This window comes from Saimiri boliviensis, chromosome 1 (genome assembly GCF_048565385.1).
Source record: "Saimiri boliviensis isolate mSaiBol1 chromosome 1, mSaiBol1.pri, whole genome shotgun sequence".
Taxonomy (NCBI): domain Eukaryota; kingdom Metazoa; phylum Chordata; class Mammalia; order Primates; family Cebidae; genus Saimiri; species Saimiri boliviensis.
The window spans coordinates 177385749-177413512 of NC_133449.1; the positions used below are offsets into that span (position 1 = coordinate 177385749).

At 45.6% G+C, this 27764-nt stretch overlaps 1 protein-coding gene and 1 pseudogene across 3 annotated transcripts in view; one reads left to right on the plus strand and one right to left on the minus strand.

Moving 5' to 3' along the window:
- HSPA4 (heat shock protein family A (Hsp70) member 4) overlaps window positions 1-17460 on the minus strand; it is a 64045-nt gene extending 46585 nt beyond the window's left edge. Inside the window, exons 1-2 of one of the 2 annotated variants that reach the window (XM_074381546.1) lie at window positions 17082-17460; window positions 1763-1820 (exon numbers count right to left, since the gene is read on the minus strand). In XM_074381546.1, the coding sequence (XP_074237647.1) occupies window positions 1763-1820; window positions 17082-17188 (165 nt within the window). In that variant the 5' untranslated portion in view covers window positions 17189-17460. The remainder of the gene's footprint in view (window positions 1-1762; window positions 1821-17081) is intronic. The other variant, XM_003920590.4, reaches the window with a different exon arrangement.
- Window positions 17461-17955: 495 nt separating this feature from the next.
- LOC101040505 (keratin, type I cytoskeletal 19 pseudogene) lies at window positions 17956-27559 on the plus strand (annotated as a pseudogene). The gene is made up of 2 exons (XR_012518191.1): window positions 17956-18085; window positions 26309-27559. The product of XR_012518191.1 is annotated as a keratin, type I cytoskeletal 19 pseudogene (transcript).
- Window positions 27560-27764: the final 205 nt, after the last annotated feature.

A 27764-nucleotide genomic window follows, 5' to 3' on the forward strand; every position in this document is an offset into this window, starting at 1 on the left:
AAAAAAAAAAAAAAAAAAAAACTGGAGCAATTCACTCAAATTTTAGAAGGAAAATGATTTCAAAATGGCCCTATATTTTCTACCTTCTATCTCCTACAAGATGTCGAGCACTGTGAAAATGAACTATAAAACACCCAACTTAATGACAAACCAATTAGCCAAGCACCACTTTTAGACTAATAAATTTTAGGCCCTGCTCCATTCAAAAACAGATTTACCCTATAGGGTTGCTCTAGACTGAACCATAAGAAGGTCAATTTTTTTTTTAACTTAATTTTACAGATATCTCAGACACTTAGAATAACAGAACTTTTGGGGTTCTGCTGCTCTGGGTTTTTCAGAAATCAGCAATTACATCAGGTTCCTGGTTTACAGGGTAAACTAAAAGCAAGTCCTTTAATGTATTTCTAGATGTATGCTTCCCTTCCTTGAGAATCTTGACTAAACAAGATCAACGCTTACCTTATATATATAAAGTAAGATGAAAGGCCCAACAAGACAGACTTTAAGGAGCATGTAAAATATCAAGGAACAAGCTAGTCTTGCTTAACATGATCTGGGCAAAACACATCCTGGCAGTTTGCATTAAACAGATTATACTAATAATGGTATTTTATTTTATTTATTTACTTTTTTTTTTTTGAGAGGGAGTTTCACTCTTGTTGCACAGGCTGGAGTGCAATGGCATGATCTCCGCTCACCACAACCTCCACCTCCCACGATTCTCCTGCCTCAGCTTCTGGAGTAACTAGGATTACAGGAATACACCACCATGTGCAGCTAATTTGAATTTTCTTTTAGTAAAGATGGGGTTTCGCGGCCGGGCACGGTGGCTCAAGCCTGTAATCCCAGCACTTTGGGAGGCCGAGGCGGGTGGATCACGAGGTCGAGAGATCGAGACCATCCTGGTCAACATGGTGAAACCCCGCCTCTACTAAAAATACAAAAAATTAGCTGGGCATGGTGGCACGTGCCTGTAATCCCAGCTACTCAGGAGGCTGAGGCAGGAGAATTGCCTGAACCCAGGAGGCGGAGGTTGCGGTGAGCCGAGATCGCGCCATTGCACTCCAGCCTGGGTAACAAGAGTGAAACTCCGTCTCAAAAAAAAAAAAAAAAAAAAAAAAAAAAAGATGGGGTTTCTCCATGTTGGTCAGGCTGGTCTCAAACTCCCAACCTCAGATGATCTGTGCACCTCCACCTCCCAAAGTACTGGGATTACAGGCATGAGCCACCACACTCAGCCAGCTAATGCTATTTTAAGGCTATTTGCTTCTCACTGAAGTAGTGGTCCTTGTGTATCTGCAGAGGATTGATTCCAGGACACCCCTTGAATTAGACCAAACTCCAGGGATGCCCAAGTCCCTTGTACAAAACAATGTAGTATTGGCCTATAACCCATGCACATCCTCCTGTATACTTAAAGTCATCTCTAGATTACTTATAATACCTAATACAATCTAAATGCTATGTAAGTAGTTGTTATACTGGATTGTTTTTATTTGCATTTTTTTTTATTGTTGCATTGTTGTTTTTTTTTTCTCAAAACTCTTTTTGATCCACAGTTGTTTAAATCTACAGATGCAGAACCCATGGAATTCTGAGGTTGACTGTATATGAGAAGAGCAAACAGGTCTGTATCTGTCAGCTGTATGCCCAGGGCCTACCCGTGCTAGGCACATAATGGGCATTAAACTACTTGCTGAACACATGGATGAACCAAAGAAATAAGTCATTTTAGGGAGGAAAAAAAAAACAACTTTACCTGGCTTTTAGCTGCTGCTCCAATTGAACGATTCTTAGGACCAAAAGAAATGCATGCCCTAGAAGATAAAACAAACCACTTAAGAATTAAATCTTATTGCAATAATAAATCCAAAACCACAACAGGCAAGATCTGAGTGTCAGCTAAAACGCAATATATTTTAATGGTACGCACCTATGATGTTGACCTTTCTACTGAGTAAATCTGTACATGAAATGGGTTGTGTCTTACAATGGAGTCCTGTCATTTACATGCTGGAGCACAAGTCTGCTGTGTTAACTACCTGTCTAGAATACTACAGAGAGGTAAACTAGACAGTCTCTACCATCTTCTAATTATTTTTCAAGTCTCCTGTTCAAAATCCCAGTATAAAATAATGTATCCTTACATCAATATATTAATTTTTGTTTGTTTTTGAGACAGAGTTTTGCTGTGTCGCCAGGCACCAGGCTGGAGTGCAGCGGCTCAATCTCGGCTCACTGCAACCTCCACTTCCCGGGTTCAAGCAATTCTCCTGCCTCAGCCCCTGGCGTAGCTTGGACTACAGGCGCACACCACCACACCCAGCTAATTTATGTATTTTTAGTAGAGACGGGGTTTCACCATGTTGGCCAGGCTGGTCTCAATCTCTTGATCTCGTGATCAGCTCGCCTTAGCCTCCCAAAGTGCTGGAACTACAGCCTTGAGCCGCCGCACCCGGCCAATATTTTTAAGACAACTCATAACTTCACCAAGAATATAGTCTACAAACCCTGAAAACAACTCTTGCCCCATTATATAAGCAAAAAGGTAATTTTTTTTAGAACTAGTTTCCAGGTACTCAATTTTTTTTTTTTTTTTTTGGAGACAGAGTCTCACCCTGTTATCTGGGCTGGACTGCAGTGGCCCTATCTCAACTCTGCAACCTCTACCTCCTAGGTTCCAGTGATTCTCATGCCTCAACCTTCTGAGTAGCTGGGATTACAGGCGTGCACCACCACGCCCAGCTAATTTTTGTATTTTCAGTAAAGACAGGGCTTCACCATGTTAATCAGGCTGGTCTTGAACTCCTGACCTCAGATGATTCACATACCTTGGCCTCCCCAAAATGCTGGGATCATAGGTGTGAAACCACCACACGTAGCCAGGACTTAGAATTTCTGACTACGAACTTTATTCCCGCTTCTGAACATTCTTCTAAATCACCAATTCACACACTACCTCCTGATTTAACCTATTTACTGCTTCTTTTAGAAAGGCAAAACTGAAACCTGCTTGAAGGTTAAAAAAAAATACCAATGCTGTGCCTAAGCTTAAAAAGCGAAGTGGCTCACGCCTGTAATCTCAGCAATTTGGGAGGCCAAGGCAAGCGGATCACCTGAGGTCAGGAAATCAAGACCATTATGGCCAACACGGTAAAACCCCATCTCTACCAAAAATGCAAAAATAAACTGGACATGGTGGTGCATGCCTGTAATCGCAGCTACCCAAGAGGCTAATGCAAGGGGATTAGCTTGAACCAGGGAGTCAGAGGTTGCAGCAAGCTGAGACTGCACCACTGCACTCCACCCTGATGACAGAGCAAGACTCCATCTGGAAAAAAAAAAAAAAAGTATTAATGAGTAAATTTTGGCCAGACTCAGTGGCTCACAGCTGTACATCCCAGCACTTTGGGAGGCCAAGGCAGGCAGATCACGAGGTCAGGAGTTTAAGACCAGCCTGGCCAGCCTGGTGAAACCCCATCTCTACTAAAAATACAAAAAAATTAACTGGGCATGGTGGCAGGCGCCTGTAATCCCAGCTATTGGGAGGCTGAGGCAGGAGAATCGCTTGAACCTGAGAGGCGGGGGTTACAGTGAGCCAGGATTGTGCCATTGCACTCCAGCCTGGGCAACATAGCGAAACTGCATCTCAAAAAAAAAAAAAAAAAAAAAAGCTCTAGAACCATACTGCCTTGGTCCAAATATGACTAAATTAGATGACCTATTCATTTGATAAAACATAAACTTAAGAGCCCTGTGAAAACTGGCAGAATACTGGGCCTCCCAGGGCTTCAACGGTCCTTTCTAACCAATGGATAAGAACCCCTGTGAGCCAATCTCCCAGGGCAGCTGCAGGTAGCCAGGCCCTCTACTGACTAGCAGGAAGAACAAACATGGGATACCCTAGGATCTCATCAGAATTCCTCCAAATCCTAAGCTTTTGGGCCTAGAAAGTGCTGGAAGAAGCCCCTCAAAAGCACAGGTGTCAAACTCAGCCTTTCTGCAACTATGCCACCAATCACTAAATAAATAAAATCTCTGTTGTAGGCACTAGGTGCAAATAAATAAAATATCCCTCGGTATCATGTAAATGTGTCTCCTCTCAAAGCCCATGTTCCCCTTGAGGAAATTGCCCAAGGCAATCTCACCCACTTCCTCCACCTCAAAAAGGCTGCCTAACATTAGCCTAATAATTGGCAAATCTCCATCTTTCTAAATACCACCAGATCTGAATTTCTAAGGTATATCCCTCCATGACCCCTATCACAACATAACTCAAAAAAAGCAATTTCACTCATCTTCCATTCTTTCCTGCAGCTTTTTTCAAACCCTTACCTCCTCAAAGCAATTACAATTCCCAGCTTTCATGCAAATCCTGCTGAAGTGTTAATTTCCTCTTCTACCTCAGTAACTCTGATGCTGCCTTGCTTCGAATTACCCTCCAAACAAAACCAACTACCAGAAATCAAACCTATCTTCCTTAATATGGAACCTAAGGCCTCTCTCAACCTAAACCCACTTTCCAGCTGTATTTCATGCACAAAATTAACACAAGTTGAATAAAATATCCCCATCTTCCAGCTTTGCTTATGCCACTTTTGACATCTGAAATGTCCAGTCCCTTCACATGTTCTCTAGAAATAGTATCTATTTTGTCTGTAAAGCCTTCTCAACCCACTCCAACACCGAAATAAAAAGTAATCGCTTTTACCTCTTAAAACTTATTGGACTGCCAGGGGCAGTGGCTCATGCCTGTAATCCCAGCACCTTGGGAGGCTGAAACAGGCAGACTGCTTAAGCTCAGGAGTTTGAGACCAGCCTGGGCAACACAGTGAAACCCCATCTCTACTAAAATACAAAAAATCTGCTGGGCATGACAGCATGCACCTGTAGTGCCAGCTACTCGGGAGGCTGAGGCAGAAGAACTGCCTGAACTTGGCGGGGGGTGGGGGGGGTGGGGGGGGTGGGTGGGGGGGTGGGGGTGGAGGGGAGAGCTGTGGAGGTTGCAGTAAGCAGAAATCGTGGCACTGCACTCCAGCCTGGGTGACAGAGCTCATGCCTGTAATCCCAGCACTTTGGGAGGCCAAGGATCACAAAGTCAGGAGTTCAATATCAGCCTGGCCAACACAGTGAAACTCCAGCTCTACTAAAAACACAAAAATTAGCTGGGCATGGTGGCAGGTGCCTGTACTCCCCATTATTCGGGAGGCTAGGGCAGGAAAATCACTTGAACCCAGGAAGCAGAGGTTGCAGTGAGTCGGCACCACTGCATTTCAGTCTGGGCCAAAGAATGAGGCTTCATCTCAAACAAACAACAACAACAAAAAAATAAATAAAACTTAAAACTCATTTCTTGCAGTCAAGGTTGCAGAGAGCTATGATCATGCCACTGCACTCCAGCCTGAGTGACAGAGTGACCCCGTCTCAAAAAAAAAAAAAAAGTCCTGTTTCACATTCTAAAAAATCCAGTTAGCTACCTTTAAAATTATATATTGATGTGGGACAAATTTTTTAAAAAAAGTTCCTACACTTCCATTAAAAAAGGACAACTGAAAAATAAGAATATGATCAATTTGCTGAATTGGGTCAATATGTAAAAACAGCGGCCAAGCACACTGGCTCATGCATATAATCCCAGCACTTTGATCTGCCAAGCCAGGCAGATCATGTGAAGTCAGGAGTTTGAGACCAGCCTGGGCAACATGGTGAAATCCCACCTCTACTGAAAATACAAAAATTAGCCGGTCGTTGCGGCATGTGCCTGTAATCCCAGCTACTCAGGAAGTTGAGGCAGAAGAAACACTTGAACCTGGGAAGTGGAGGCTGCAGTGATCCAAGATTGTGCCACTGCATTCCAGCCTGGGGAACAGAGCAAACTTCATCTCAAAAAAAAAAAAAAAGAAGACCAGGTGCGGTGGCTCACACCCTATAATCCCAGCACTCTGTGGGGCCGAGGCAGGCGAATCACCTGAGGTCAGGAATTCCAGACTGGCCTGGCCAACATGGTGAAATCTCACCTCTACTAAAAATACAAAAATTAGCCAGGCACCGTGGCAGGAACCTGTAATCCCAGCTACTTGGTTGGCTGAGGAAGGAGAATCGCTTGAACCCCACAGGTGAAGGTTGCAGTGAGCCAACATTGTGCCACTGCACTCCCACCTGAGAGTGAGACTCTGTCTCAAAAAAAAAAAAGTAAAAATACAGGTCGGGCGCGGTGGCTCAAGCCTGTAATCCCAGCACTTTGGGAGGCCGAGGCGGGTGGATCACAAGGTCGAGAGATCGAGACCAACCTGGTCAACATGGTGAAACCCCGTCTCTACTAAAAATACTAAAAATTAGCTGGGCATGGTGGCGTGTGCCTGTAATCCCAGCTACTCAGGAGGCTGAGGCAGGAGAATTGCCTGAACCCAGGAGGCGGAGGTTGCGGTGAGCCGAGATCGCGCCATTGCACTCCAGCCTGGGCAACAAGAGCGAAACTCCGTCTCAAAAAAAAAAAAAAAAAGTAAAAATACAAACTGAAGGATTTTGAAAACTAAAAGCTTACACAAAGAAATCTAATATTTAAATGAGATGAATGCTCAAAAAGATTAAGTTGAATATTAGCACTAGCACCTAGTTCCTGCTTTTTGGTACAAGTTTACTGTAGTAAATTAGAAAACAGAAAAGTACAAAGAAAAAAATAAAGATCATATATACTTCCACAACCCTCCCCCCACCACAGAAGGCCACTATTAACATTTAGGTAAATACTCCTATGTAATCCTAATAAATCTAGTAAATCAAAAAAAAGCAAAAGGAGACAATACTCATGTACCACAATCAGTTTGCTTCTCCTCAATAAATGAGCTGAAAGTTTTCAGTAGCTGAATAATTCCTTGAGAATTCTGACATGAAAAAAACATGACAAGAATATTTACAAGAAATTTATCTACTACTTTCCATTCAACAAGACCTTGCAAATTTTGCATGGTCTACATCCCTGATCCCTATCCGTGGCAGGAATCCTCTCTCATCCAAGCAGATAAAGCTCCCTTGTTTCACAGTTCTCGTTACAGAGCCTTCTGTGCCAGGTGGTGTGCTAAGCATCCTATACTTGATAATCCTAAATTCTCTGAGAAACAGGATTAGTATAGAGGAAGACCTGATTCAAGTCAATGTGCCCAGAAACTTAAGTATTAGAGTCTATGATTCAAAATTAGGACCGTTAGACTCCAAACCCCATGTATACACACATTCTAGGGTCGTTCTTCTGGTTTTGAGACAGGGTCTAACTCTGTCACCCAGGCTGGAGTGCAGTGGCTCGATATCTGCTCCCTGCAACCTCTGCTTCCCAGGCTCAAACGATCCTCCCACCTCAGACTCCCGAGCAGCTGGTACTACAGGTGTGCACCTCCATCTCAAAATAATAATCATAAAAAAGTACTAAAATTACATAATTACATAAGTAAAATTACATAATTTTAATACTTTTTTATGATTATTATTTTGAGATGGAGTCTTGCTCTGTCACCCTGGCTGGAGTGCAGTGGCAGGATCTCAGCTCACTGCAAGCTCCACCTCCAGGTTCAAGCAATTCTCCTGCCTCAGCCTCCCAAGGAGCTGGACTACAGGCGTGTGCCACCACACCTAATTTTTGTATTTTTAGTAAAGATAGGGTTTTGCCGGCCGGGCGCGGTGGCTCAAGCCTGTAATCCCAGCACTTTGGGAGGCCAAGGCGGGTGGATCACGAGGTCGAGAGATAGAGACCATCCTGGTCAACATGGTGAAACCCCGTCTCTACTAAAAATACAAAAAATTAGCTGGGCATGGTGGCGTGTGCCTGTAATCCCAGCTACTCAGGAGGCTGAGGCAGGAGAACTGCCTGAACCCAGGAGGCGGAGGTTGCGGTGAGCTGAGATCGGGCCATTGCACTCTAGCCTGGGTAACAAGAGCGAAACTCCGTCTCAAAAAAAAAAAAAAAGATAGGGTTTTGCCATGTTGGCCAGGCTGGTCTCAAACTCCTGACATCCGGTGATAAACCTGCCTTAGCCTCTTTCAAAGTTTTGACTTCAGGTGACCCGCCCACCTCAGCCTCCCAAAGTACTGAGACTACAGGTGAGGCACCAAGCCCCTACTTTGTTTTTTAAGAGATGGTTCTCTGTCACTCAGGCTTGGAGTATAGTACTCAATCATGGCTCACTGCAGCCTTGATCACTGAGCTCAAGTGATCCTCCCACCTCAGCCTCCCAAGTAGTTGGCATGCCCACCACACCCTGCTAAGTTTTAAAATTTTTTGTAGAGACAGGGTCTCACTATATTGCCCAGGCTGGTCTCAAACTCCTAGCCTCAAGCAATCCTCCTGCCTCGGCCTTCCAAAGCGCTGGGATAACAGGTATGAGCCACCAAGAGCAGCCTTAATTCATTCCTTCTTCTATCCTTCATTCAAACTATCTGAATCCTTTATTCCATATATTATGTAATCCTATTTGTTCAAGTCTCACTCCAGCCTTTCCTAATCACTTTAGCCTCCACTGATTACCTCTCCTTTGAACACGGTATTTTAAGTCCGTTTTACACTGCCTTGTCCATAATTGTACTCATTCTATTTACTGTTGCTTACGTTATTTGTATTTTAACTACATTGATTACACGTATAGACAGCAGGAATCTCTATCTTACATTTCCTCTGTACTACATACCATGACAAGTCAATGCTGCTTAACCCATAAATACATTTCCTGCTTTACTGAAATTACTTTTCCTCCATTCCAAATTACAGGAAGCTAATTCAAATCAAGTTTAAGATTCCTCTGTTCTGATCTTTAAGTCCTAGAAAGTACATCCTTTTTGGCCGGGCGCGGTGACTCAAGCCTGTAATCCCAGCACTTTGGGAGGCCGAGGCGGGTGGATCACGAGGTCAAGAGATCGAGACCATCCCGGTCAACACAGTGAAACCCCGTCTCTACTAAAAATACAAAACATTAGCTGGGCATGGTGGCACGTGCCTGTAATCCCAGCTACTCAGGAGGCTGAGGCAGGAGAATTGCCTGAACCCAGGAGGCGGAGGTTGCAGTGAGCCGAGATCGTGCCATTGCACTCCAGCCTGGGTAACAAGAGCTAAACTGTCTCAAAAAAAAAAAAAAAAGAAAGAAAGTACATCCTTTTTAAGCCAGAGAGTATCACTGTTCTCCCCTTCTTAAGAAATACTATTGACCAAATATTTATACACATTCTGAAAGGATATTATGAACAGCTGCAATTGGCACAGATCCTTAAAAAGTATAGTTTCATTTTTGTAAGTGTATGCATAGCCAGGTGCAGTGGCATGCATCTGTAGTCGCAGCTATTCAGGAGGCTGAGACACCAGGACCGCTTGGGCCTGGGAGGTGGAAGTTGCAGTGAGCCAAGACTGCACCACTACACTCCAGCCTGGGTGACACAGTGGGACGGTGTCTCATAAAAAGTGTAAGCAGAACTACTCTCAGGATATTACAATAGCCATTGCTCTAATTCACTTTCTTCAACAATAGGAGAAAATGAGCTTTTCAGAGAGGCCCCCGCAATAATTACACTTTTTTTTTTTTTTTTGAGACGGAGTTTCACTCTTGTTACCCAGGCTGGAGTGCAATGGCGTGATCTCGGCTCACCGCAACCTCCGCCTCCTGGGTTCAGGCAATTCTTCTGCCTCGGCCTCCTGAGTAGCTGGGATTATAGGCGCGTGCCACCATGCCCAGCTAATTTTTTGTATTTTTAGTAGAGACGGGATTTCACCATGTTGACCGGGATGGTCTCGATCTCTTGACCTCGTGATCCACCTGCCTCAGCCTCTCAAAGTGCTGGGATTACTATTAAATACAACCGGTGGCCAAAACGGCATGGAAATAGGGACATTATTCAGAGTATTCTCTGGTCACTGCATTAGCCATGGACTAGAAAGTACCCAAAACAGTTGATACCAAACAGACCAAGTAACTCACACTTTTGAGATTTGCAGCTCCTAAAAACAGAGCAAATTCCTCAATAATTAAGCTTTGCACTTTAAAAGTACACAGCTGTAGAACCCAAAAGGTAAACTTTATATTACTGTCCTAATCTCGAAAAAGATTAATAAAAAATACAAAATGTTGTAATAACATTAGCAAAATCTTTGGCAGTATTTACTAAATGCCAACTATTATTCTGAGTACTATGACAAGAAAAATTTATGAGTTATAGTTTTAACTCATTATAATTCTCATCATCTCCAATGAAGTAGAGAAATCACATCTGTTCCTGGTGCAAATTAATCTCTTACTTTTGTGTAAAGAATTCTGGCAACATTACTGAAACTTTAAGCATATACAGTATATCCTTTGCCCTAGCAACTTCATCTCTAGAAATCGATTCAACAAAATTAAAAGCACTAACATTGGCCAGGTGCGGTGGCTCACGCCTATAATCCCAGCACTTTGGGAGGCTGAGGCGGGTGGATCATGAGGTCAGGAGTTTGAAACCAGCCTGACCAACACGGTGAAATACTGTCTTTACTAAAAATACAAAAAAATTAGCTGGGCATGGTGGCGCACGCCTGTAGTCCCAGCTACTCGGGAGGCTGAGGCAGGAGAATTGCTTGAACCCAGGAGGCAGAGGTTGCAGTGAGCCGAGATTGTGCCATTGCACTCCAGTCTGGGTAACAAGCGAAACCCCGTCTCCAAAAAAAAAAAAAAAAAAGGCACTAACATTATAAAATAAATAAGACTACTTATTTAAGAACCATTTGTAATAGCAAAGCATTATAAATAACCTGTTTGAAGAAAAGGTGTTACAGCCATAATATAGAATTTACATATTTAAGAAGATAAATTCAGGCCGGGCGCGGTGGCTCAAGCCTGTAATCCCAGCACTTTGGGAGGCCGAGGCGGGTGGATCACGAGGTCGAGAGTTCGAGACCATCCTGGTCGACATGGTGAAACCCCGTCTCTACTAAAAATACAAAAAAATCAGCTGGGCATGGTGGCGCGTGCCTGTAATCCCAGCTACTCAGGAGGCTGAGGCAGGAGAATTGCCTGAACCCAGGAGGCGGAGGTTGCGGTGAGCCGAGATCGCGCCATTGCACTCCAGCCTGGGTAACAAGAGCAAAACTCTGTCTCAAAAAAAAAAAAAAAAAAAAAAAAAGAAGATAAATTCATAGTTACTAACTTTGAAAAATGTCTAACATAAGTGAAACAAACAGTTACAAAATACAGTATGATTTTATTTAAACACACACAATTTAGGTGTGTATTTGTGGAAGTCAAGAAAAAGGTATGGAAGGATACACAACAAGAGCAAGTAATCAGAGACAGAGGAAACTTAATTTTACTTCAGTACTTTAGTGTTCTTAGTGTTACAGCCAAGTATTCTGTTAAATGAGGAAAAATTATTTAGGAAACCCAGTTTGGAACCTAATTACACAAAGTTCCTGTAGATAACATTTACCAATTTTGTATACAAGATATCTTAGTTCTTTTTTTTTTTTTTTTGAGACGGAGTTTCGATTGTTACCCAGGCTGGAGTGCAATGGCACGATCTCGGCTCACCACAACCTCCACCTCCTGGGTTCAGGCAATTCTCCTGCCTCAGCCTCCTGAGTAGCTCGGATTACAGGCACGCGCCACCATGCCCAGCTAATTTTTTTTGGATTTTTTAGTAGAGACGGGGTTTCACCATGTTGACCAGGATGGTCTCGATCTCTCGACCTCGTGATCCACCCGCCTCAGCCTCCCAAAGTGCTGGGATTACAGGCTTGAGCCACCGCGCCCGGCCGATATCTTAGTTCTTAAATGATTCTAAGAAACTTGGCCAGGCGCGGTGGCTCACACCTGTGATCCTGGCGCTTTGGGAGGCCAAGGCGGGTGGATCACAAGGTCAGGAGTTCGAGACCAGCCTGGCCAACATGGTAAGACCCTGCCTCTACTAAGATTACAAAAAATTAGCTGGGCGTGGTGGCAGGCACCTGTAATCCCAGCTACTCTGGAATCTGAGGCAGAATTGCTTAAACCTGGGAGGCAGAGGTTGCAGTGAGCTCAGACTGCATCACAGTACTCTACCCTGGGCAACAAAGCGAGACTCCGTCTCAAAAGAAAAAAAAAAATCTTTCATGACTTCTGCAATTAAGATATACGAGAAGTGGTACTAAGCAGTCTGAAGCTTTAGTTAACAAATCAACTTTTCTTTTAATACAAAAGATCCAAGTTCATCCCTGCTGCTTTACTGTGTTAAAGACATTAACTTCAAGGAGAAGTAAGTTTCTAACACAAATAAGGAATCAAATGTTAATCTCCCAGTTAACCAGAAACTACACTTTGTAGCTACTACTGTCTCAAAGGCAGTTATTAACAGACCATTTCATGTCTTCAAATTCCTAATACGTTGTTTAATTTCACATCCACAAAAATGTTAATATAAACAATGCAACCACAGAATTATTTTCATAAGTAACTTATTTCTAGCTTATAAATTGTTCATTTTGTGACATACAGCCCAGTTAGCTTCCATGTTTGGCAGCCCAGTGACATTTTTATTCCAAAGAAGCTTTCAAGCTGCACTCTTCCTACTGTTAATAATCCAACTAAGCACAAAAATAGATTTGCCATTTTATTCCAAAGCCTATGGTCCAAAAAATGTCAAGACAAATGATCATAATTAAAAATCCAAAATTTCTCTCACAGCCACTGTTTCTCTCCCATGTTTCCAGGCTAGGGGAAACCAAAACCCCCACAAGAAACAAACACTGCAAAAACCTCCTATAATCCTACTTCTCTCTCTTGCCCTTCTCAAACACATCAAAAATATGATTGGCACACAAAAATCAATCACTTTTTTTTTTTTGAGAGGGAGTCCTGCTCTGTTGCCCAGGCTATAGTGCAATGGCATAATCTCGGCTCACTGCAACCTCCACCTCCTGGGTTCAAGCCATTCTCCTGCCTCAGCCTCCAGAGTAGCTGGGACTACCAGCGTCTGCCACCATACCTGGCTAACTTTTGTCTTTTTCGTACAGACACGGTTCTACCATGTTAGCCAGGCTGGTTGCAAACTCCTGACCTCAAGCAATCATCCTACCTCCTCTCTCTGAGTGCGGGGATTACAGTCGTGAGCTATCTCACCAGGTCCTTCCAATCAATTTAAATTAAACCCACTTATTCTATGCTCTCATTGTATTCTGTACTTTTCCAGTTAGTAATTACTATATATTTTTGTTTCATATTTGGTTTAATCCATCAGCCATGTCCATGACATCACCTTTATTATTTGTTCACCACAGTACTTCCAGCGCTTAGAACAACGGCTATCACATCAGAGGCACTCAACATCTGATAAAATTAAGGAAGCCTAAATTGGGTGGAAAGGCAAGGGTCTCTTCTAGATGAGATTCCACTGGCTTCTCAAAAACCAAATCCAGATTGTTAGATCCACAATCTGAAATGAGGTACTTCCACCATAGCAAATCCTCTAAGACTTTCATCTCATTTCCACTCTCATATTAAAACAAACCTACAACATGCAGTCTTTTAGTATGTATGAGCTCCAAATCCATTCCTCCGTAAGTGCTACCAAAAAAAAAAAAAGAAAAAAAAAAAATCAACCTTTCTGCTACCATTTTCTGTTTAACCCAAGACTCCAACACAGAGTAATCAAAATGAATCAAAATCATATAGTTCAGAATTACCTGAAATGTATGGCATGTCTGTAACTTAATGAAAATTATAAAGGAAAATATAAAGAAAACATATAAGGAAAAGTAAAGTATTCTCAAAGTAAAGTATTCAAATGGAATTTTCTTATCACAGTTCCATGGTATATAGGGTAACATATCACAGTGTCTTTGAGGCAATTTTTTTTATCTGAAACAATTCAGTTTCAAATGGAATTCATAGTACAATTGTAGCTACTGTCTTTCTAAAAGAAAAACGGGAGCACAAGATAATATAAAAGGAGGATAGGAACACTGTTCTTTCCAATACTTGGGATTCTCTTCCTTTGCCTGCTTTGGAGCTAAAGTGGGTTCAATCACAGGGCAGGAAAAGACCAAACAACTACATACATTATCTCAGCGCTTTAGCCTTTTTAGTTCCTTGGAAGTATTTTACAGACCAAGAAAACCTGGATCCGAAGATATTCTCAAAAAAAGACTGAAATGCTTAAAAAACAAGCTTTAATGTTTTAAAAAAGAAAAAAGAAAACTTCAGGGCACAATACACTTCCTTGGAGATGCAAATTAGACTACCCATTGTTAAAAAGTACAAATCTGGAAAATAGGGTTTGACTGCTAATGGGCACAGGGCTTTTGGGGAGAGAGATGAAAGTGTTCTAAAACTGATTATGGTAGTGGTTGCACTGTTTTATTAAAAACCATTGTTTCAACTGAGTGAACTGTATGCTGTATGAATTAAACCTTAATAAAGCTGGGCCAGGTGCGGTGGCTAACGCCTGTAATCCCAACACTTTGGAAGGCTGGGGCAGGTGGATCACTTGAGGTCAGGAGTTCAAGATCACCCTGTCCAACACGGTGAAACCCTGTCTCTACTAAAAAACAAAAATTGGCTGGGTGCAGTGGCTCATGACTGTAATCCCAACACTTTAGGAGGCCAAGGTGGGCAGATCACCTAAGGTCGGTAGTTTGAGACCAGCATGACCAACATGGAGAAACCCCCACTCTACTAAAAATACAAAAAAAAAAAAAAAAAAAAAAAAAAAACAACCGCTGGGCGTAGTAGCACATGTCTGTAATACCAGCTACTCGGGAGACTGAGCAGAATTGCTTGAACCCGAGAAGCAGAGGTTGCCATGAGCCGAGACGGCGCCACTGCACTCCAGCCTGGGCAACAAGAGGGAAACTCCACCTCAAAACATAATAATAATAAATCGGCAGGGCGTGGTGGCACGCCCCTGTAATCCCAGCTATTCAGAAGACTGAGGCAGGAGAATCGCTTGAACTCACGAGGCGGAGGTTGCAGTGAGCCGAGATTACACCACTGAACTCCAGCTTAGGGGACAGAACAAGACTCGTTTAAAAAAACACACACACACACCCCTTAATAAAGCTGTTAACAAGACTCAGCAAAGGGACACCAAACTAGTTTTGGCTTCTGGGATGAGTTTTTAGGGGAAACATCTGTGTAAATTTGACAAGTGGAAGGGAAATGTGAAACTTCTGAACAATCTAGTTTGGCTGAAATCTGCTGAAGAAGTGTGACAAAAATTCAGGATGAAAATAATGAACCTTAGAATCGAGCCCCTGGGGCCAGGCTCAGTGGCTCATGCCATAATCCTAGCATTTTGGGAGACCCAGGCCGGAGGATCACTTGAGGTCAGGAGTTCTAGACCAGCCTGGGCAACTCGAGAACCCCCATCTCCACTAAAAATACCAAATTCAGCCAGGCGTGGTGGAACTCGCCTGTAATCCCAGCTCTTCAGGAGGCTGAGTCAGGAGAATCCCATGAACCCTGGAAGCCGAGGCTGCAGTGAACCGAGATCTTGCCACAGCACTCTAGCCTGGGCAATAAAGTGAGACCCCTCTCCATCAATCCGTAACAATTGAGCCCGTGGGCAGGGCATGGTGGTTCATGTCTGTAATCCCAGGACTCCGGAAGGCCGGGGCAGGTGGATTGCGGAGTCCAGGAGTTCGAGACCAACCTGAGTGATACAGCGAAACGCAAAAATTAGCCAAGCATGGTGGCGCACACCTGTAATGCCGGCTACTCAGGAGGCTGAGGTGGGAGAAACACCTGAGCCAGGGAGGTCGAGGCTGCAGTGAGCCAAGATCGCGACACTGCACTCCAACCTGGGCAAGAGTGAGACCCTGTCTCAAAAAAAATAAAATTGAGATTCTGAATGGCAATAATACAGAGCTTCTTACAAGATTGTGTCTAAGAACATGACAATGAATTAAAATGTATCTACGTGTACTCAAAAGGCTTTTACTTTACTCTAACCAGTGAAAGACCTGAGTGACTCACCATTTTTTTAGAGTTGTGTCTATGCTGGTCCCAGAACTTAACTATAGGTTCTAGAAGTCAAAGCAGGCCCTTGAGCCACCAACAATGTGGCCAACACACTGGTTAGAATTCATTTGAGGCCGGGCGCGGTGGCTCAAGCCTGTAATCCCAGCACTTTGGGAGGCCGAGGCGGGTGGATCACGAGGTCAAGAGATCGCGACCATCCTGGTGAACATGGTGAAACCCCGTCTCTACTAAAAATACAAAAAAAATTAGCTGGGCATGGTGGCACGCGCCTGTAATCCCAGCTACTCAGGAGGCTGAGGCAGGAGAAATGCCTGAACCCAGGAGGCGGAGGTTGCGGTGAGCCGAGATCGCGCCATTGCATGCACTCCAGCCTGGGTAACAAGCGAAACTCTGTCTCAAAAAAAAAAAAAAGAATTCATTTGAAAGTGCAACCCTATCAAGGGGTTAACGCGCACCGAACAGAGGATGACCCAATACCCCGAAATAATGTGAAAACAAAAGTGACTGCAAAGGTATCAAAAGAGCACCAATTTCATTAAATTCCTATCCGTTGCCACCCCAATCTCAAGATCCCGAGTCCATCCGGAACTCGAGCCTGAGGCTTCTGTACCTCGTTCTCTTCCGGGCGCTGCCCCGCTGCCACTCACGTGGGAAGCTGACCCCTCCATGGTCTCGAGGCTGGCAAGCCCCAGAACCCGTTCAATTCAACTTTTATTAAGCGCCTGCTGTGTGCAAAGTTCTGAGCACTATGTTGGACTCAAAAGACATGAGTACGAACTAGGCCTGGTCTCTGCCCTCCAGAAAAGGACCGCGACCCATTTACGTCCTAGGCCTGCAGTCCCTCCAGTTCCTTCCCGTGCCCTCAACTGCTCAGAGTACAGCCAGAAGCCTTCGTTCGGCCCATGTGCTAAGCGCGCACACACGCTCACGGTGGGTCGCGGCCCCTAGTGTCCCGGCACCCACTGTGGGGGGGGGGGGGGTCCCTGACCCAACCGAACCTCGGTTCGGAACGGAGGCGACTCTTCGGCCCGCGTTCCCCAAGCAGCGAGGGTCCCAGACTGAAACAAGCACTAGCTCCTCTCCCCCGTGCACGCGGCCGGCCCGGCCCACACTTACGGCGTGCAGCGGTCGCTGTATTCATTAGCGATAGTCTCAATGCCGCCAGCGCGGGCCACAGCGACGTAGCAGCTCTGGAAGCCCAAGTCTATGCCCACTACCGACATGGCGCCGGCTACTGCTCGGGCTCGGGCCCGGGTCCGGCCGCCGAGACAGGACACGGACCCCGGCGAGGCTAGCGCGTGGAAAGCAGGCCTCTTGGGCCGAGGCTACCGAGGGGCGCGCGGCGTCCACGCGAGCGCCTAGGTCCTTAGAGTGGGTGGTGCAACCGAGTGCTGCTCAGGCCGGCTCCGGCTCAGTGGCCGCAGAGGAGGCGCCGGTAGCGGGGGCGGAGAAGATCTCGAAAGATCTCGTTGCGACGAGAGCTTAGCCGAAGCACGAGAACTGCAAAATAACGGAATGTTCTCGCGATAGCTCTGCTCGGACGCTTTTCCCCTTGAGGCCCCGCCCAAGCTACGTAAGAGTACGTCACGTCCTGGCCCGAGAATCTGGGAAGGAACTGGGTGGCTGAAAAAAGGCTGAGGAGCGCTGCTGTCCTGTGGAGCCTGCTCTTGGAACCCCGGAGCTGCGCAGCGGCATAGAGTTGGGGAGCACCTCCCCTTCTCGAGGAAAGTAGGCGAGCCGGCTTGAGTCAATATACTGAGGAAGCCCTGCGACCTACTTCCGCCGTTTTTCTTAATCTCAAACTTCCGGTGATGGGATGTCTTGGCTTTCCACCTTCTTTTGGGCCCCCAGAATGAGACGCGAGCTGATCTTCAGATCCCACAGGGTGTTTTCTGCTCTTCTTGGGGCAGGTTGGCCAGTAGGGAAGAAGGCCGCCATTGGAACGCGGCCCTCTGCAAGGCCTTGGGTCGGGCTTAGTCATAGTCTTAAGATGGCACCCTCACCAGCGGAAGGAAGAAGCCCACTCACAACCACACCGCCTTGTTTTCTTTCGCTCGGCCTTGTTGCACCGTTTTCTAAGCCACTCGTGTCCTTAGATCATATTGAGGGGCCTGCAAGACGTAAGCCTTTAATCCCCAGCACATTCCAAGCACCTGCCCAATGGCAGGCTCTAATCCGGGTGCAAGGAATACGGAGGCAGATGACACACTCCCTGGCCTGGAAGGTTCGCTCAGACCTTTACAAGAAGCTAATAAACCTTAAGCTTAAAGGCCCCTCAGTTACATGGCCTCCTGGGAGAGCAGTTGCTAAGAGTTATGGAGAGGGGAAGCCAGCTTGAGATTAGAAAGCAAACCCATGTAAGCATTTCTAATAAACTGCCTAGAGATCTAAGGAGAATCTGAATCTACAAGTCCCTAGTAATGTGTTCTGATTTGTCGTTTTAATTATTTGTGTATTTTTAAGGCCCCCAAACGCTATATAAGTTTCACCTCTGCAGAAACTGGATGATCCCCATTGGGAGGGTGGCTAAACAAGTAAAGGTGAACCCAGTACAGAATGCTGGAGACTAGAACTGCCCAGAAAAGGAAAAGGCTGTGTTCAAGTTTGAAAAACTAGCAATAGAGACCATAGTTTGAGGAATAAAAGAAGTCTTCTGTTGTTGGAGGGTCCACCATGCGTTGAAGCTTCATCTCAAGGCTATAGTTGTTGCCCTTCAGCCATTTTAAAAGTAAATGAGCAAAGAAGAAATTGCATTGCCCTGGTATCCCCTTCCTTTTAAATTCGGGCATTTCCTGCCACCTCAGAAGGTACTTAAGTCTGTAAGAGCTACGCCAAAGCCAGGTTCTTTATCGTTAAAACTTGCCAATGGCCACACAGTTCTCACATTTTGCCTAATTAAAACCCGTTTTTTCTTCAAAGACAAGTACCAGGTGCTTACCTATGAAAGGGTACTGGGAATAAAAAGAGTGGAGGCAGCAAGGAACAGCCTTTGAAAAAACGAGAGCAGGGACATATTTGTACATTATTCACCCATGTTCATAGTTGCTTATTCACAGTAGCTAAAAGGAGGAAACAACACACATGTCCATTGACAAATGAGTTTTCCGAGTTTAGTGTACACACACATCAGTACATTATATAGCCTTGAAAAGGCAAAGGAAGTCCAGGTGTGCTGGCTCACACCTGTAATCCCAGCATTTTGGAAGGCCAAGGTGGGCTGATCATGAGGGCAAGAAATCAAGACCATCCTGGCCCACAGGGTGAAACCCAGTCTCTACTAAAAATGTAAAAATTAACTGGGCGTGGTGGTGTACCTGCAGTCCCAGCTACTCAGTGTAAGGTCTTTTTGGCTGACTGATGGTGCCATGGATGCCATGTTAACCTCTGACTTGCACAGACACTCCAGATGAGTTCCTGGAAAATCTGAAGTAACTGGAAGACCATGAAAAGAGAAAAATGATCAACCCCTGCTGCGCCTACTCAACTTTGAGACATTCTCTAATGTTCCTTATTCTTAATTCCTAATTGATAAGGCCATTGGACCTTGTAACCCACCTTTGTCAGCCTCGTGACTCTACACCCTACGACTCCCTCCCAACTTGCAAAAAACTGCCCTAAACTGTAACTTTCCACTGCCCACCCAAACCTATAAAACCAACTCCTATCTCACTGCCCTTCGCTGACACCCTTTTCAGTCTCAGCCCGCCTGCACCCAGGTAAATAAACTTGCCCACACAGAGCCTTTTTGGGGAGTCTCTTCATTCAGCACTCGAGTTTTAACACTTAGGAGACTGAGGCAAGGAGAATTGCTTGAACCCAGGAGGTGGAGGTTGCAGTGAGCGGAGATCATATCACTGCACTCCAGCCTGACAACAGAGCAAGACTCCATCGCAAAAAAAAAAAGAAAATGTAATACGGTTCCACTTGTATCAGGGACCTAGAATAGACAACTAGATTAAAGACAGAAAACCATTTCACAAGTAGAGTGAAATGGAGAGTTTAAGGCAGGCGTCCCCAAACTACGGCCCCGCGGGCCACATGCGGCCCCCTGAGGCCATTTATCCGGCCCCCTGCCGCACTTCAGGAAGGGGCACCTCTTTCATTGGTGGTCAGTGAGAGGAGCACAGTATGTGGCAGCCCTCCAACGGTCTGAGGGACAGTGAACTGGCCCCCTGTGTAAAAAGTTTGGCGACGCCTGGTTTAAGGGATAGAGTTTTGGTTTGGGAAGATAAAGTTCGGGAGATAGATGCTGATGATAGTTGTGTGACAATGTGCATAACTCAGTGACACTGACTTATACATTTAAAATAATTAAAATGATAAATGTTATGTCTATTTTAATGACAATTTTTTAAAGTTTTTTTTAAGTTAGATTGACCATGACCTTCCTTCCTCTGTCTTTCTCCTACCTAGGGGGATATCAATAATACTAAGCATACTATTGACCTTAATTATGACAGAGTCCTAGCTCCATCTGTTTATCTCAGTGGTTAATCACTGAGCAAACAGCCCAGGCTGCCTAGGCTAAAGTGTCCAGTGGACCTAAAAGATCGCTATGTCCGTGTTACTGCCTGTTTCTGCCTTCCTTCTATTGGAAGACCTCCCTAACTCAGCTAAGTTGACGAAAAGTACACCCATATCTTACTGTGTTCCAACTTCATTCCTCAACTGCCTTGTTTGCTTTGGTACTGCTTTCAGTTTAAAATACCACCAGCCCTATCAATCTTTTTAATGATTTGTCCTTCTCAAAATAAAACATAACTAACATCAGTCACAGAGAGTACTCATCCTGCTATAAATAGTTTCCTGGATCATCAAACTTATAGCTCAAGAGACTATTCTGGGATATTTAAATAAATGAAGTCAGGAAAAGGTTACTTGAAAATCCTGAAGAATCTAAAGTGGCAAGTTTCCAAGAATCACAATTGTGAACCAACCAAGTGTCCAGAATATTTAGTGTTGGAGACACTGTGATCGGAGGACAAATTCTTTTCATTCGGCAGAGCATCTTAAGTATTTCAGAAGCAGGAAGTTGTTAAATGCCACTCTGGAATACAATGATTAAATTTAGTCCTAAGCAATCACAGGTGTTTTTCGGTTTTTGTTCTTTTTTGTTTGAGACAGAGTCCCCTTCTGTTGCCCAGGCTGAAGTGTAGTGGAGTGATCTCGGCTCACTGCAACCTCTACCTTCTGGGTTCAAGTGATTTTCCTGCCTCAGCTTCCAGAGGAACTGGGACTACAGACACACACCACCATGCCCAGCTAATTTTTGTATTTTTAGTAGAGATTGGGGTTTCACTATATTGGCCAGGCTGGTTTCGAACTCCTGACCTTGTGATCCACCCACCTCACTCTCCCAAAGTGCTAGGATTACAGGCGTGAGCCACTGTGCGCAGTTAGGAGGTGTTTGTTTTTAAATATATAGTGTTCATAGGCTGCCCACCAAGAGACAAAAGTTTCTCCATCAGCTGGGGACTCATATTTTTCCCTGACAAGTATCCAGAGGACTCCTGCCCTACTCTTTGGAGCAGCTTCTGCAATTTTTTGCTTCACTGGTAAACTACATGCTCAGGTAATGGTGATTTTCTGGCCTCCCTGATCTTACACTGAGTGAATCAAAGCCTTTAGTCAGAGTAACAACCCTTTCTTAAACTCTAAAATCTATAAGGTTAAGGAACTTGTTCAAGTTTACACAAGTTTCTCACAACTACACTGCTGCTCTTTTTCTTTCTTTTTCTTTTAGATGATCTCGTTCTGTCACCCAGACGAGTTCAGTGGCGCAGTCATAGCTCACTACAGCCTGGGCCCAAGCAATCTTCCCACCTAACCTCCTGAGTAGCTAAGACTACAGTCATGGGTCACATGCAGCTTTTTTTTTTCTTTGTAGAAACGAGGATCTTGTTGCCAGGCACAGTGGTTCACACCTGTAATCCCAGCACTTTGGGAGGCCAAGGCAGGTGGATCACCTGAAGTTGAGCTTGAGACCAGCCTGGCCAACGTGGCAAAACCCCATATCTACTAAAAATACAAAAATTGGCTGGATATGCCGTCGAGTGTCAGTAATCCCAGCTACTCAGGAGGCTGGGGCAGGAGATTCACTTGAACCCAGGAGGCAGAGGTTGCAGTGAGCCAAGATGGCACCACCACTTTTTTTTTTTTTTTTTTTTTGAGACGGAGTTTCGCTCTTCTTACCCAGGCTGGAGTGCAATGGCGCGATCTCGGCTCACCACAACCTCCACCTCCTGGGTTCAGGCAATTCTCCTGCCTCAGCCTCCTGAGTAGCTGGGATTACAGGCACAAGCCACCATGCCCAGCTAATTTTTTTGTATTTTTAGTAGAGATGGGGTTTCACCATGTTGACCAGGATGGTCTCGATCTCTCGACCTCGTGATCCACCCGCCTCGGCCTCCCAAAGTGCTGGGATTACAGGCTTGAGCCACCGCGCCCGGCCCGGCACCACCACTTTTTAACCTGGGCGACAGGGCAAGACTCCATCTCAAAAAAAGAAAAAGAAAAGAAAAGAAAAAAAAAGAAATGGGGGTCTCACTATGTTCCTCAGGCAGGTCTTGAATTCCTGGCCTCAAGCAATTCTCCTACCTCAGCCTCCTAAACTGTACTTCACAGGACAGTGTTTGTTCTAGGAGATATCAGTGGATTAATATTACCATTTTTAAGGCTCTGAGAAGTCCTATAGAAAACCTCTTTAACTTTGTGTAAACATAAATACAAATAGAAATATGAGAAATAATGGGGGCCGGGCCTGGTGGCTCATACCTGTAATCCCAGAGCTTTGGGAGGCTGAGGCGGGCAGATCATGAGGTCAGGAATTCAAGACCAGCCTGAGCAACATGGTGAAACCCCATCTCTACTAAAAATACAAAAATTAGCCGGGTGTGGTAACGCGTGCCTGACCCAGCTACTCGGGAGGCTGAGACAGAAGAATTGCTTGAACCCAGGAGGTGGAGGTTGCAGTGAGCCGAGATCATGCCACTACACTCCAGCCTGGGTGACAGAGCAAGACTCCATTTCAAAAAAAAAGAAAGAAATACTGGATTAAAAAGTAGAAGAACATAGTTTAGTCTTCTTTTTTCATTCCAGCATTTTTCTTTTGCTTTTTTTTTGAGACAAAGTCTCACTCTGTCGCCCAGGCTGGGGTGCAGTGGCATGATCTTGGCTCACTGCAAGCTTCGTCTCCCAGGTTCAAGCAATTCTCCTGCCTCAGCCTCCCGAGTAGCTGGGATTACAGGTGCCCACCACCACACCAGGCGAATTTTTGTATTTTTAGTAGAGAGAGAGTTTCACTATTTGGCCAGCTGGTCTCGAACTCCTGACCTCAAGTGATCCACCCACCTTGGCCTCCCAAAGTGCTGGGATAACAGGTGTGAGCCACCGTGCCTGGCCACTCAAGCATTTCTGTAAGCATAATGATTTTTTTTTTTTTTTTTTTTTTTTTTGACACAGGGTCTCACTCCGTTGCCCAGGCTGGAGTGCAATGGCATGATCATTGCTCACTGTAGCTTCAACCTTCCAGGCTCAGGCCATCTACCTGCCTCAGCCCTCAGAGTAATTCAGACCACAAGTGCATGCCACCACACCTACCTAATTTTTTAATTATTTGTATGTATGGGGTCTCTCTATGTTGCCCAGACTGAACTGCAACTCCTATGCTCAAGTGATCCGCCCACCTTGGCCTCCTAAAGTACTGGGATTATAGGCATGAGCCACCATGCCTGGCCCATAATGCTCTTTTGATATAAAAACTACCAGCACAGTTCACTTCTAACTCTAAATTGGCTGAAATCCCAAGGTCTTTACTCCTCTCTGGCTAGCAAACTATCTCCTTACATAACAGCACTATGAGCTCACCCAGTGGTCTTTTCTCTTAAGCCCATTTTTTTTGTCCTTATACAAGCTGGTTTACTTAATGTGTATGGCTTGCAGTGTCATTAGCAGTCCCAGCTCTTTCCCTCTTTGTAACTTTTAAATGCTGGGGGGAACACTCCACAGATTTCTCCGGGCCACATAAGCTGACATTATTCTGAAATTTTAACCCTTTCCTCTAAGTCCCTTGATCACCAGTGATTTTCCTGGCATGACTCACATTTTCACTGCCTCCAACTCCTCAACTAGCCCAGGCTAGGTCTTTTTCCACCTCTAGCAGCTAACATTCCAACTCCACACCCAAGTCCTGCCTGTCAGCCTAGTCTGCTGATGTCCAGGCTGGTTTTGAACTCCTAACCTCAGGTGATCCACCTACCTCAGACTCCCAAAGTGCTAGGATTACATGTGTTAGCCACCGCGCCCGATTCAAGTATGAGAATTTAGGCCAGGTGCGATGGCTCACGCCTATAATCCTAGCACTTTGGGAGGCCGAGGCGGGTGGATCACGAGGTCAAGAGATCAAGACCATCCTGGTCAATGAGGTGAAATCCCGTCTCTACTAAAAATACAAAAAATTAGCTGGGCATGGTGGCGTGCGCCTGTAGTCCCAGCTACTCGGGAGGCTGAGGCAGGAGAATTGCTTGAACCCAGGAGGCAGAGGTTGCAGTGAACTGAGATCGTGCCATTGCACTCTAGCCTGGGTAACAAGAGCGAAACTCCATCTCTGGGGGCTGGGGGGGGAAGTATGAGAATTTAGTCTTTTGGTGTAAAGAATTTAGTCTCTTTAAAAAAAAAAAAAAAAAAAAAAAAAAAAAAAAAAAAAAGATAAAAAAGGCTGGGCATAGTGGCTTATGCCTGTAATCCAAGCACTTTGGAGGCCAAGGTGGACAGATTACCTGAGGTTGGGAGTTCAAGACGAGCCTGATCAACATGGTGAAACCCCATCTTTAAAAAAAAAAAGAGAATTTAGTCCATGATACATGGCATTTCACTTAAGTGCAGGAGGGGGATGACATTGAAACATTAGCTAACACCTTGGGGAAAATGCTAGTGCCCTACCTCAAGCCATATCTAAGAACATATTTCTGATAAATAAAATATTTAATGGTTTACAAATTAAATTTCAAAAATAAAACCATATAATACAAAAAAAAGGTGAATATGTATACAAATGCATATACATTTACATAAACACACACATATAGTGAACTTTGGTAAGCATAACACCACTAGATAAAAACAATTAAAGAAAAGATAGAAAAAATGAATACAAGACCGGGCATGGTGGCTTACGCCTATAATCCCAGCACTCTGGGAGGCCGAGGCGGGTGGATTACCTGAGGTCAGGAGATCAAGCCCATTATGGCCAATATGGTAAAAGCCCTTCTCTACTAAAAATACAAAAATTAGCTGGGTTTGGTGGTAAGCGCCTGTAGTCCCAGCTACTTGTGAGACTGAGGCAGGAGAATGGCTGGAACCCAGGGGACAGAGGTTGCAGTGAGCCGAGATCATGCCACTGCACTCCAGCTCCAGCCTGGTGACAGAGTGAGACTCCATCTCAAAAAAAAAAAAAAAAAAAAAAATTAGTGGGGCATGGAAGTGGACGCCTATAATTCCAGCTCCTCGGGAGGATGAGGCAGGAGAATCTCTTGAATCCAGGAGGTGGAGGTTGCAGCAAGCCAAGATTGCACCATTGCGCTCCAGCCTGGGCAACAAGAACAAAACTCAGCTGGGCACAGTGGCTCACGCCTGTAATCCTAGCACTTTGGGAGGCCGAGGTGAGTGGATCACCTGAGGTCAGGAGTTCAAGACCAGCCTGGCCATTGTGGTGAAACCCCATCTTTAAAAAGAGCAAAACTCTGTCTCAAAGAAAAATGAATACAAAAAAAGACTATAAACAAACAGCAATAAATACAAAAAACATTACCCAAAATTTGGAGATGTGGCAAAATTATTGCTTGCCCTTTCTTATTTTTGTTTAATTATATATTTTTTATTTTTTTAAGAGATGGGGTCTCACTATGTTGCCCAGTCTGGTATGCAGTGTCTGTTCACAGGCGTGATCCCACTACTGGTCAGCACGGGAGTTTTGATCTGCTCCGTTTTTGACCTGGGCCGGTTCACACCTCCTTAGGCAACCTGGTGGTCCCCCGCTCCCGGGAGGTCACCATTTTGATGCCGAACTTAGTGCGGACACCCCATTGGCATAGCGCACTGCAGCCCAGACCTCCTGGGCTCAAGCGATCCTCCCACTTCAGCCTCCAGAGTAGCTGGGACTACAGACACGCGCCACCACGCCCGGCTTGCCCTTTCAATATCATACTAAAACGTTGTCTAATGAGTCCGTTTAACAGTCATATGATTCTCCAAGAAAATGTAACTCACTTGGCTCCTCTCGTGATGGCAGCCTCTGGGACCAGGGTGGCTCCGTCCGTGCCCCGCCTCGCCATGACTTCCTACAGCTAGGAAGTCCACGTAGTCCTTCAAGGGCCTGGGCGGCGGCTCTGTGCGTTTTGGGCCGGGGGTCGCCTTTCGCGCCCAGTATGCACAGGGGCTCCGCAGCTGCGGCGTGTCGGTGTCCTCCTCCCGCTTCGTGTCCTCGCCCTCCTCGGGGGGCTACGGCGGCGTCCTGGCCGCGGCTGAAGGGCTGCTGGCGGGCAACGAGAAGCTCGTCGCAGAACCTCAACGACCGCCTGGCCTCCTACCTGGACAAGGTGCGCGCCCTGGAGGCGGCCAAAGGCGAGTTGGCGGTGAAGATCCGCGACTGGTACCAGAAGCAGGAGACTGGGTCCTCCCACGACTACAGCCGCTACTACAAGACCATCCAGGACCTGCGGGACAAGATTCTTGGTGCCACCATTGAGAACTCCAGGATTGTCCTGCAGATCCACAATGCCCGTCTGGCCGCAGATGACTTCCGAACCAAGTTTGAGACCGAGCAGGCTTTGCGCATGAGCGTGGAGGCCAACATCAAAGCCCTGCGCAGGGGGCTGGAGGAGCTGATCCTGGCCAGGAGCGACCTGGAGATGCAGATTGAAACGCTGAAAGAAGAGCTGGCCTACCTGAAGAAGAACCACGAGGAGGAAATCAGCGTGCTGAGGGGCCAAGTGGGAGGCCAGGTCAGTGTGGAGGTGGATTCGGCTCCGGGTGCCGATCTCGTCAAGATCCTGAGTGACATGCAAAGCCAATGTGAGGTCCTGGCGGAGCAGAACCGGAAGGATGCTGAAGCCTGTTTCACCAGCCGGACTGAAGAACCGAACCGGGAGGTCGCTGGCCACACGGAGCAGCTCCAGATGAGCAAGACCGAGGTCACTGACCTTGGCGCACCCTCCAGCGTCTTGAGATCGAGCTGCAGTCACTGCTGAGCATGAAAGCCCGCTTGGAAGGCACACTGGCAGAAACGGAGGCGCACTTTGGAGTTCAGCTGGCGGAGATCAGCGATATTGAAGCCCTGCTGGGCGATATGCTTGCGCGCTGATAGTGAGCGGCAGAATCAGGAGTACCAACGGCTACTGGTCGTCAAGTTGCGGCTGGAGCAGGAGATCGCCACCTACCGCAGCCTGCTCGAGGGTAAGGAAGATCGCTACAACAACCTGTCCGCCTCCAAGGTCCTCCGAGGAGGCCGCAGGCCCGGGGCTTCTGCTGTCCTTCAGAGGGTGTCTCCTGGGTGGGCAGATGGGAAGGAAGGGACACTTAGCCTGCGCTACCCCTGACCTGCCAATAAAATTTTATGGTTCAAGGAGAAAAAAATGTAAATAACTTGCCATTTTCTATTAAGGCTGGACTAAAATTAGATGTTAACTTATAGATTGATAAATTGCAAATAATTTTTGTATGGTAGAAATGTTAAATTTTTTTTTTCTTTTTTGTCTTGACCTCTCAACCAATCCTCCTGCCTCAGCTTCCGGAGTAACTGGG